A 12,099-nucleotide genomic window follows, 5' to 3' on the forward strand; every position below is an offset into this window, starting at 1 on the left:
TTTTGAAATACTCTGTCCAGTCTTGAACTTAGATTTCTGGTTTGCCTTGGGAGATATTTGAGAGGATGGCATCATAGTTACTTACCTGTATAACCTCACTGCTAATAAAACCAAGTGAAATGGGTGCTGGGATGCCTCATAATGTGTTGCCCGTGGGTGGAAAGGTAAGTCAGGGCACCTCGGTCTGGGACTCTTCCCAGAAACCGAAGCAAGGCAAAGTCATCACATCATGATGGCTATTATGTACTTGGGGTAGGTGGTGGGGATGGACTAGTCTTGATGTTGAAGGTGGATGGTTCCACTGACAGCATAAACCAGTGTCCGTCTTATTTTGCTTGTCCTTTGCTTTGGGACCAGGTAGCAGGGAGGAAAGCTCCAAGAGCTCTCAAGGAAGGAGAGAAGTTAACGCTTTGGAAGGAAGTGATGTAGATGCACTCTACTGTCCTTCCCTCAGTCTGGGGTGGTGGGGTGGGGTGGGTGGGAGTGGGGCCATCAGATCATTGGAAAAGGGAGAGGGTATTGTTTAAAAGGCGATAATAAGAAGAGTGGTAGACATAGGGTTCAAGGCATAGTGTTAAAGATAGCAGAGGAGAGGGAATGGAGAGAGAGAGGAGCAGGAACTTGGTGAGCAGAAAGAGGTTGTGGGCTGTGAGGCCTGACCACCTTAGTGCCATGGCTTCCCTCACTTATCTGATAGTCTAAAATAAGCAGGTCAGCATTTTACATTTATATTTTAAAGAATTGTGAGCCCAGTGATACAGGCCAAGTGGAAATTCATATGCCTGTAGCAAAAACTTGGCTAAACACACTTGTCATTCAGGCATTACCACATTTTCAGCTTGTTTCACATTGTTGCCGGCCTAGTTTCATGCTTTCCAAAGCCTTACCAGATAAACGCCCAGTAACATGGGAATAGGCCTAAGCTGAGAGCCAGGAGGCCCAATTTTGGGTTGTCTGCTTTTGAGTGTGCACCAGAAATAGGGTAAGTGGAAATACACACGGTGTATTCTAAAGTAGCTGAGCCTTTCAAGACAAATTCTCATTAGAAATGATGAAGTTTCTTATCCTCTGTGTGATGGGCACATTGATACTTCCCTAGTTACCTAGTTTACGAATGATTTGAATTGTTTAAAGAAACAATGGAAAAAAGTCCATTTTAGGGCTGTTTCAGCTGGAGGGCTTGAAATGTTTATGACTTGAGTGTGTTTGTCTTTCAACCTCAGCACTCCACTCCCCCAAGCGCATACGGGTCGGTCAAAGCATACACCAATTTTGATGCTGAGCGTGATGCTCTGAACATTGAAACGGCCATCAAGACCAAAGGTAGGTGACTTTTGTCTTTCTCTTGTCAGGCTCTGATTGAGGCATTTTTGTTGTCTCTTCATTCTCCCTCAAATCTCCATATACTGCCCATTTGAAATTGTCATCGAGCCTTGATGGAGTGGATCTATGCCTTCCCCACTCCACCCCACCCCTCCTTCCCTCCCTCCCTCTTCCTTCCCCACTTTGAAGAGAAGACTTAAAACATGAGAAAGTATTTTAAGCAAGTAGCCCAGTAACATGGGAATAGGTCTAAGCTGAGAGCCATGAGGCCTGATCCCCTGCATGTGTGTTTTGGGCTCAACTCTTCACTTGGAGGCCTCAGCGCCTCCTTTATAAGGAGGAGGTTGGTCATGGTGATCCGAAAGAGCCTTTTGTGTCCTGGATCCCCTTGAATTTTGTTACATTTGTTGGAAAAATGCTGGGAAATTTTTACTGCTTTGCTTTTAGATTGATCTAATGAACAAAAAATTCAGACCTTTTTTTTAACCCTATTAGTTACGCCCCTTCTTCTGCCTGGAGCTTGAATTAGAAAAGCTGTCAGAATGAGTGTTTCCTCAAGTTCTAGGATGAGTAAGAGAGGGCTGGGGGCATATGAGCTTCCCTTAGAAATACATCAGATAAAGCATTTAATTGGGCGGAGCTGAGCAAGAACTTGTTCAGGTCATCGTGCTGTTTTCTCTTCAACTCTGGCTTATGTTAATGAAGCACGTGTCTTTGGGGTCCCCCCACCCCCCAAATCCCTGGAACATTGTGATTAGTGTGGTGATGCTTGTGATTCACTGCATTCTTCCCCCTTTTGGACAAAGCACTTCCTTTCCCTGAGGGGCTAGACTGAAATGTGGATGTGACCCAGCAACCAGAGCAGTTGCTGGTTCCTACCTGTGCTGATGAGTGGTTTTCTCTTCACAGTAGAGTGTTTTAACTTAGGGACACTCTTGTACAAGTTGCATTCAGGTCACTGACAGACTGGGAACTTCAAACAGGATTACCTAGGAACCTAAAACGAGGATGATCATATGACCTGGCTTATTTATGTCTACGTTATTTACTGATTGTGCCCCTTGTCACTCTCAGAATTGTTTTGTGGGATAAATTACATGGTCATCTTTCCTAAAACCTCTGAGAAACTGGTGACTTTGTTTCTAGAGACAGGATGGAGAGGAGAAAAATCTTTTACATCCTGTAGCTCTAACAGGACACAAGGATTTGCACCATCTGCCTGAAGCAGCCTTACGTTGTGTGAGGACACTGGGAACCTCCCAGAATGGCTGCCTGGACAACTGGAGGCAGAGTAAAGAAGCATCCAAATTAGACCTTTAATATGAGTCTTCTTTTCTTGATGCTTTTAAATGACCATACTTGTCAAAGGCTGGGTTGGGAAGTCAGGAAGTCACTAATCAGAAAATGAGACTAAAATTTTCAGGCCTTGGGGCTCCCGGGGGACTCAGTCGGTTAAGTGTATGACTCTTGATTTCAGCTGAGGTCATGATCCCATGGTTTGTGAGATGGAGCCCCTCGTCTGGCTCCCCACTGAGCACGGAGCCTGCTTGGGATTCTCTCTCTCTGCCCCTCCCCTGCGCATGTGCGTGGGCATGCATGCACTCCAGTGGTCTCTCTCAAAATGAATAAATAAACAGTTAAAAAAAACTTGCAGGGCTAATCTCACCACAGACCTTTCTCTTTGCTGGAGCTGAAGTGTGTAGTGGGTGAGTGCATGTGCCATTGTGGCTCACTTACCACCTTGGCTCTGCCACTAATTCACTAGCTCTCTGACTCCGGAAAAACACTTGACTTCCTTAAGCTTCAGTTTCCTCCTATAAAGTAGAGCTAATCAGAGTTACACTTCACACAGTTTTGGGTTTTTTTTCTTCTCCTCCAGTTGTTGTGAGGTATGAGTGGGGCCTGCCATAGAGACAGTGCTCAAAATGTGCAAAACATGTTACCTTAACACACAGGATCCACTGTCCTAACACTCACCTTATCTCCCTATTTGGGTGTGCCTACATTCCTGGGTGTTCTTGACAGGCCACTGTAGAAACACACTCCACTCACCTAACAGTTAACTCATCTGACAAAGATGGTGCCTTTTACAAGCTTGAGACAAAGGCTGCTTTCATCCCTGCATGAGAAAGCTTCTAAGCACACTGGAATGTAAAGATTGTGCAAATGAACTCTGGTAACAGCTGAAACTCCCATGGTAATAAAAATACCTTCAGGCCCTTTCTGAGTTAGTAGGAAAATACTGTAGTTTCTAAACAGAAACGTCTGGAGGGCTAAGAATTGGATTCCTGCATTCCAGTTTGGTCAAAAGCAGCTGACATCACTAATATGGTTGCCACTATTTATTGAGCGCTGATTATGGGAAGGCATTGCACCAAGCACTTTAGGGAATGTTCTTCTTAGGTGAACTTCAAATTGATCCTGACATAGTGTTGTATCCTCTCGGATTTATGGGTGACACAATTTAGGGTTAACATGTTTCAGGTCTCTTGGCGTTGGTTCAGACTGGGGTTTGAACAGCTTTGTTCAGCCCCAGGCCTGTGTTCTTAAACACCCTGATCTCGTGCCACCCACCTGCAAGGATTGGACTTTTTTTCTTTGCCATAAGTTATTTTCAGACGTGAAGAACATTTTGTAGTTGGGATTCTATCGATATCGGATACCTGTCATATTTGTGGTCCAGGTTCAGATCCCCTGTCTTCTTCTCTTCCGGACTTAATGCCTAGTGATTCCACTTAGGACCACTTAATTATTTACTTTTGGTACCTAGTAATTTTACCGAGTAACTGAATTTTCTTGTGTTAGTTCTCTTGGCCCCTTAAAATAATTTGTGGATTGTCAGTATGTTTGGGAACCTTAAACCCAGGAAACTATTGAGAAGAAAGAAAGTGATATTCATGTAGAGCTCAGTGTACCAAAGATGTTAATATCAGCATTAGTTATGGTGGTGAAAAGCCCGGGTCTCTTCTAGTTGGAGAATGACTTAGTAAGTTGTGGTAACTCCTTCTGTGTTACATAGAATATCCGTAGAATGTCACAGAAATGTGAAAAATGAGATTTATGAGCAATTTTTACAGAGATACAGTTCACATACATACAATTCACCTATATTAAATGTGCAATTCAGTTTCTTAGTGTATTCACCGAGTTTTGCAACCATCACCAACATTTTAGAATGCTCATTTTAATTTTTTTTTAATGTTTACTTATTTTTGAGAGAGCGTGCGCCCGTGAGCAGGGGAGGGGCAAAGAAAGAGGGAGACACAGAATCCGAAGCGGCTCCAGGCTCCGAGCTGTCAGCACAGAGCCTGACGCGGGGCTCAAACTCACCAACCGTGAGATCATGATCTGAGCCAAAGTCAAACGCTCAGCCAACTGAGCCACCCAGGAGCCCCTGGAATGCCCATTTTAACATACATTCACCTTAAAGGTGTCAGTTGTATAATTGATTCTTTTCCTCTATTGCACTTTCAGCACATTGCGTATTCTCCAAATTTGCTATGGTGGCACACATCATCTTCATACATGGAAGGCAATACATTTAATTACAAACAAACGAAGTCAGTAGTTGGGAAAGTAACATCCCTTTGTTCCTTTCTCCTTCCTCTTGATATTTGTAGATAACCAACACTACTTTTAAAAAGTGAGCTAATTAATAGTTGCGCTTCCCATTTAAAATACCTTCTACCTTAAGTGTAATTAAGAAGCTCGTGCCACACCTTAACCTCACTCCCACCTCAAACCCTTTATCGGGAGGACACCATGTTCCATAATTGCTGTTTCCTTGACATCAATGGAAACAAAGGGTAAACCTCAAATGCTGACCTAAACAAAGGGCAAAGGACCATGACAAGATGACTCTCTGGGCCTCCCCTCCTAGATCAGGTCACCTCAGTGTATGTGCACACATGTGCAAGTGTGTGCCACGTACCGAGCTCACTGGGCGTGTTCTGCTCCCTCTGACTGACCACAGACTTCCCTTTAGTGCAGGTACTCTCAGGAAGGAGAGCTGGGAGCAAGTCACCTGTGGGGGGAGGCTTCTGCAGCTGCTGTTGAACAAAGGATGGCAGAGGTGCCTGGGTGGCTCAGTTGGTTAAGCTTCCCACTTTAGCTCAGGTCATGATCTCGCAGTTCATGGATTCAAGCCCTGCATCACTCTCTCTGCTGGCAGTGTGGAGCTGGCTTCAGATCCTGTTTCCCTCTCTCTGTCCCTTTCCTTCTTGTGCTCTCTCTCTCTCTCTCTCAAAAATAAACATTAAAAAAAAAAAAAGATGGTAAACGGGAACAGGCCTGAAGTTGGAGGAATTTGAGGGAGGGGCAGGACTGGGTGAGAACAGTGGGCTGCTACTACTGTCTGGACTAGTCGTGAGGACCAGAAGCAGTTATTAGCCTTCCTTCCCCTCAGTCATATCCTCTCTCACCTGGCCTGTTACGGCATCTGTCCTCTTAATGGGTCACCTTGCCTCATCCATTGCAGATTCTCTTTCTAGCTGCTTCTCCAGGCTGTTCAGAGCCTTTACTCTGATGGGAGTGTGCAGTCCCCATCTAGTGGGAGTGTTAGCCCACTTCTATCCCTAAGCAGCTCCCACTCACCTCTCAGCATGAGCCCGTACACAGCTTCTTCTCCAAGTTTTCTCTGAGGAGGAGGCAGAATCAATTATTCCTTGGTCTTTGTCTTAGATACTTCATGTAAGTCATTTACAGCTCTTGTCATACTGTGTTGTAGCTATTTATGTATGGATTTGTCTCTCCGACCAGAATGTGAGTTCCTTGAAGGCAAGGACTTTATTTCATTAAACTTATTTAATCTGATTTAACATGGCCCCTGAGACTGTATGAGAAGGTAAATATTTAACCTATATTTAAAGTGTAGTCAAATGTGCACAGATCCCAGACCACACACAGGTGAGTGCAGAGCAGGGAGCGAGATGAGGCAGCAGAGGACAATTCCAGAATCTGGACAGTATCCAGGAAGGATAACAGTTCCCTAGTGAGCTTTGATCTGTTTTCACAAAATGAATTTAGCTCACGCTCGTGAGTCTGCCTTGTTTTTAGTTTGAAGGGATCTTAGTATCTCTTGAGTATGTCACCTAAACCAAATGCATGATTGTTTTGTGTATACTCTGGCTTGAGGTAGACTATGCAATTACTTACCTTAATTTACGTCTAGTTAGAAACTGAATAAGGCTGTGCAAAAGTAGTAATATTGGTTAATTAACAAGAGGTTTCTGAGACTTAAATCTGTAGGAGTCTCTTGGTCTAGATTGGCCCTGGGTTAAATATATACTATAGAGTGTACAACACAGCTGTGAATGGTTTACCATATGGGTCCAAATAACTAGAAAGGAAAGTCAGCTAAATTAGAAAAGGACGAATCCAGACTCCATAAAATAGATTGTAATTAGAAGCAGCACAACCCCAGAGTTAGTGTAAGTGCCAAGAGACGGCTACAGCTTCGGTCTCTCTCTCTCTCTAGAAGGGGAGGGAAATGAGTTGCCCTGTTATTATTGCCAGTTTTGATTTTAGCAGTATTTGTGTTCTCCGGAAGGGATGCAAAAGCGGGTGATTTTTCCCCCTTCTCCTAAGCACAAGTATAGAGAAGCATAACTGCAGCAAGTTTTTGCACTTATTTTTCTCTTATATTTTTGAAAAGGAACCATGTTTTCCAGCATGGCCCAAAGTACTAACATTCCATGCCAGTGGAAAGCAGGCCGGGACGTGTATTTTTGGTTCACCTGCACACCTGGAGGGATATTCGTCCAGCTGAGACAGCAGTTAGGAATATAGTCTCTCGAAGATGCCAGGAGGCAGACTGGCTGTGAAAGGTGGCTTCTCTCTTAAGAGGGGAGTGGGAGGTGAGGGCCCAAACCCACAAGAACCCTTAAGCCTGAGGGAGAGTGTACTCGTGAGGAAGGTCTTTGTGACCCATGCAGCCCAGGGCCTTCCCACCCTCCTGTGAGGAAACAGGAGGAAGGGAACCTTCCCTTCACTGAGGACTTTTCCCTTTGTGATCAAGTTTACTTTCGGCTGAGTTCTCATCTTACAGCAGCACTGGGAACAAAGAGGCGCCAGTGCTGAGTCATGGCCACCTTTACTCTGAGCACAGATTTTGTGATTTTCTTCAAAATGATCTTTGTCTACATGGGTGTATAGATGCCAAATCTGAGCCAAGAAGTCTGCAAAACACGGGTGCAGGAGTCCCTGGTGCCTGTCTAACCATAGGCATTAGCTTTGATTGCCTGCCTCTCAGCTCTTTTCTTTTTTTTTTTGTAAAAATTTACTTTTTTCCCCTGAGGAAATCCAAATATCAGTTCTACCTAGGGACAATGGAAGGAACCAGATTTTTTTGGTGTTAGCAATGCTAAGACAGTAAATAGTGACTTCTTCACTATCAGTCAAGTTAAGGGTGGGTATGCTGGTTCCTCGTGCATCTGTTCAGATTTTAAAATTTTCTCTCCTGAGGCTAATAGAGTAGCAGGATACAAGATGGTGCTCGCACTTGACAGGTCGTCCTTCATTTACATTTTGATTTGGCTTGAATTTGGAATGGTGGCCTACTTTGTGTTTTCCTGCTGGTCCTGTAGAGTATTTCAGAAATGTAACTATGCATGGAAGGCAGACAGGGTTCTAGATTGTTGAAGTGTATGCACACTGGGATTACCAATGGATGGCACGGACATACTTTCTAAGGGACTCCTCAGAGGTGAGACCAGAGCAGAATGGAAATAGAAGAAAATTGATTTTGGGGCCAAACCTTCTTCTTAGGCGCTTAGCTAAACCACACTTTGCTTGAGTCAGAACCATTCCCTGTCGGTGCCAGTGTTGGGAGAGGCGCCGGGGTTCCCCATCCACCTTCCACCCTGTACTTGTTTTCTTTCTCCTCTCTCAGGCAGCTGCCACAGGTTATCATGAAAACGAATGTAATGAGTGCTAACGGCAAAAGTGTTCCCTGTCCTCCCTTTGCCCTTATTGTCATCGACTCAAAACCGAATGCAGACAAGAGCCAGGCCTGTGACAGAAGCTGAGTGGAGAAGGTAGTAGACATGTTCCCAGTCTTTAACTCAGCCTGTCCTTTCTTTTTGCATCCCAGTAAATGTTCTCATGATCTGTTTTACAGAGTAAGAAACCGAGGCCAGGGAGATAACTAACATGCCCCAGATAGTACAGTTCTGAGCCCCACATAATTTCCAAAGCATATGTCACTGCCACTGATCTAGATATCTCCCTTTTTGTCTTTGTTGTCCACTTGAATGTCCAGTTCCTGGCGGGACCCTCTGGACACCGAGTGCTCACGTTTGCTGAGTGATCCCACGGGGTGCCTCCGAGAGCAGGAATTCTGGGCCAGGCAACACTGTGGCTGATGGTGGGAAGGATACTTTTGGGCAACTGTGTGTGTGTGTGTGTGTGTGTGTGTGTGTGTGTACATACATGTGTGTGTGCTTCTCTGTCCCTGAAGTCACTTTCAGGAGACAGATGACTTGGCATATTAGCCCTGTTGGGAAGGGGCTGCCCTTCTCTCCCCAAGTTAGTAATGGCTATCTGGAAGAGAGAGTCTTTAGCTCTTTCTTTTGAAAAAACCTCAGTTGGGATATCTCTTCAGTGGCCATGCACTGTTAGTGGGTGGCAAATCATTGTCTACAGATTATTAAATGTGTGTACATTTGTATGTACTAAATAGTTAAGTCCAGTGCTATAGACATATAGATACAATACTGTCCCATATCTTTTTAGGAGCTAGATGGAGGAGTGTGATATGAAGAAGTATTGAAGTGTAATTTCAAAAAGGTACCAACATGACTCATATAGCTTTGGGATGAACATATGCCAAATATTTATTTAACTCAAAGGAGATAAGACTAGTTCAAAGAGACGTTTGAAAGACTGGGTAAACGTTTATAGGCATTGAGAAAAGAGTGTAGGGATAAGGATTGCTGGGCTGGATACAAGACCTTTAATGTCCTACAGGGCACTGAAGCCCTAACCTTTGGACCATAATCTCCCAAGTTAACGTGTAACCCCATGGAGCCTGTGCCCTACAGTAGTAACTAGCAGGTTGAGTGTGAGCATGCCATGGAGAAGCGCCTTGGAAGGCCCTGTTAGCCACACTGGGAGGACGTGCTCTCTTCCTCTGATCTTATTAAATTTTGGATAATTTTCTATAACAGGAGGCAGGATAGCCCGATACGGTGAGCCTGGGTCTTTAATCCTGGTTTGAATTCCAACTCTGCAGGCGACTTGCTTGTGTGACCTTGGGCATGTCCTTGCCTTGCATGAGCATTTGTTTCCACATCGGTAAGATGCGCAATAACATCCACCTCTTAGGGATGTGGTGAAAAGTACATGGTAGAATTGTGCGAAGTACTTAGGAACATGCTTGGCACATGGTAGGTATTCAGTGAGTGGCTGATATTATTATAATAAAAAAAAAATATGTCCACACCCATGGATCTGTGGCCCTCTCCTTTCTCTGTGGCCTGCCGCTGACCTTCATGTTGCAAAGGTGATTTCTTCTGAGGTTTGATACGCATATCTCCAGTAATCTAAGCTGAGGCATGGTTTTTCCCGCATCTAGATAAGGAGGGAATCTGGGCAGTTTAATTTTCTAACCAATCAGCCATGCCCTGAGGGACTCCTGAGCCTTCATCAAACAAAATGAAATCCATTTTCTTTGTGCAGTCAATGTGTCTTGGCAGATGTGAGTCAGCATCCTGTTCAGAATGGCCTCTTGGTTCCTTGCCATGGACAATAAAGCCACATTTTCCATGGAATGCCAGATGTGGAGCTGACTTGGGGTTTCTACCCGCAGAGAGGAGGGAACTCCAGGAGGCTGATTTTATGGTTTTGGAGTTGGCCATTATTTTAGACAGCAAGTGTTCTTTATGTTTAAAAAAAATATGGCAGATGGTTCCAGCTTGAACTCTGCCATCAGCGGCGCCTCCCTGTGGCATCACGTGGTGCTGCAGTTTGTGCAGCGAGCTTCAGGTGTTCTTTCTTACCTGGCTTATTTGGACAAAGGTAAGCGTTTCTTTCCCTGAAATTGTCGTTGACCCTATACCTCACAGAAGCAGTTGGTGGAAGTGACTTACAAGTCTTCTTCATAAGCAGCATGCTGACTGCTTCATGTTGACTGGCATTTCGAACAGTGACTGACCTTTCGGATGCCCCAGCTAAGGAGCAGTGGAAACATGTTTGTAGTTAGTTAGCTGATGAGATTAGCCGACCATTTTCATGAACGGCATCGGTGCTTATGAAATTTACTGTAGTGTTTCCCATCAGGAGCCAAATGAATTTGTGTCTTAGTTCCTTAGCCAATCTTGAAACTTTCAACTTCTATTAGTTTTGAAAAGAAATTTTAAAAAATCAGCCTGGAACACAGAATATACTGTGTTCTCAGCCACATTCTGTAGGCTCCCGCGCCCACATCACTGTTTCCCATTGTGAGCCTTTGGCTTCCATTACTTTGACCTTCCACATGAAACACAAGAGGAATGGGACGGAAAAGAAACATTATTCAAGTTTGTTGTAGTTGTTTTTTCTTTATGCTATTGCCCTGCCCACACAGTTTCTATTAGAACCTGGGTCCTTCTGCCCAGCAAACACTTCCTTACATACTGGAACCTAAGAGGTCTGAAGGTGCAAATCTAGGGGGGCAGAACCTCATCTTCCAAGCATTTGCACTTACGTTAAATGTATTAAATTCAAAGCTTTCCTAGTGTACTGGCACTTGCTATGCACTGTTGACGATGATTGTCCTGACATAGGTAGCTGAGTGCTCAGTCCTCATCCTTCAGCCGTGTCCTGGGCAGAAGTGGTGAGTAACCGGATGACCCTTGCAGCTTCAACCTACACTGAATTATTTTCCATAGGAATAAACTGCCTCACTAATTATGAGAGCAAGTTGAGAGGAAGCAGCAGCGTTCTGAAGATAAGATGGTTAAATCCCACTGACAGAAATGTGTATTCTGGTGTTAGGACACTGGATATGCCTTAAGTGGCTTTGACTAGGCAATTGATCCTGGACTCCATGATTTTTTTTTCCTCTTTCCAGTTCAATTTGAACCTTGCAGACAAAGGTATGGGAGAAATGGCTTACGTGGGTGAGGTTCTAGGAAGGGAGAGGGGGCTTTCACTTGCAGAAATAGCTTCTATTTCTTTGTAGTTGCTTCCATTAGCATTTGTGTAATGGATCAGATTGTTCACTTGTAAGGGGTCCCAGCATGTTGGATGCTCAGCAGGCTGTTTGCTTGATAAATCATTTCAGTAAAATACATTTAGATTCTTTCAGACTATCATAGCTGCTGCCACCTACATGAGATCCAGGTCAACCCCTCAGGCTCTTTACGGGGATTTCCAATAATTGGATTGAGTTCGGATTCTGTTGGCTGGGTGCTTAGCTATTGTGAACAGAAAGGCAAAAGGTTGTTTCATTGACTAAGAGCGTGGGACTGCACTGCAGTTTGTGCAGTGAACTCGTCAGGTGTTATTTCTTACCTGGGTTATTTGGACAAAGGTAAGCATTTCTTTCCCTGAAATTGTTGTGGATCCTGTACCTCACAAAAGCAGTCGGTACAGTGACTTAAGAGTCTTCTTCGTAAGCGGATTACTAAAGATGTTTCCATTCCTCACACTTCTCCGTCTCTTGGTGCTTCTCAAATAAAAAATCACCAGGGAGCTGGTAGAAATGCTGCTTCCTTGGTCTAAAGTCCTAGAGAGTCTTAATCAGTAGATCTCAGGTGTGGCCCAAGGGGCTCTGTGTTTAATAAGTGCTTCATGTGA

At 44.3% G+C, this 12,099-nt stretch overlaps 1 protein-coding gene across 1 annotated transcript in view; it reads left to right on the top strand.

The window, feature by feature from the left end:
- ANXA2 (annexin A2) overlaps positions 1-12,099 on the top strand; it is a 43,064-nt gene that overhangs the window by 12,859 nt on the left and 18,106 nt on the right. Inside the window, exon 3 of the mRNA XM_047075030.1 lies at positions 1,224-1,323. Within this exon, the coding sequence (XP_046930986.1) occupies positions 1,224-1,323 (100 nt within the window). The remainder of the gene's footprint in view (positions 1-1,223; positions 1,324-12,099) is intronic.

Source organism: Lynx rufus, unplaced genomic scaffold (genome assembly GCF_022079265.1).
Source record: "Lynx rufus isolate CCGP_SWC_20201006 ecotype Redwood Valley unplaced genomic scaffold, mLynRuf1.p SCAF_13, whole genome shotgun sequence".
Classification (NCBI taxonomy): Eukaryota; Metazoa; Chordata; class Mammalia; order Carnivora; family Felidae; genus Lynx; species Lynx rufus.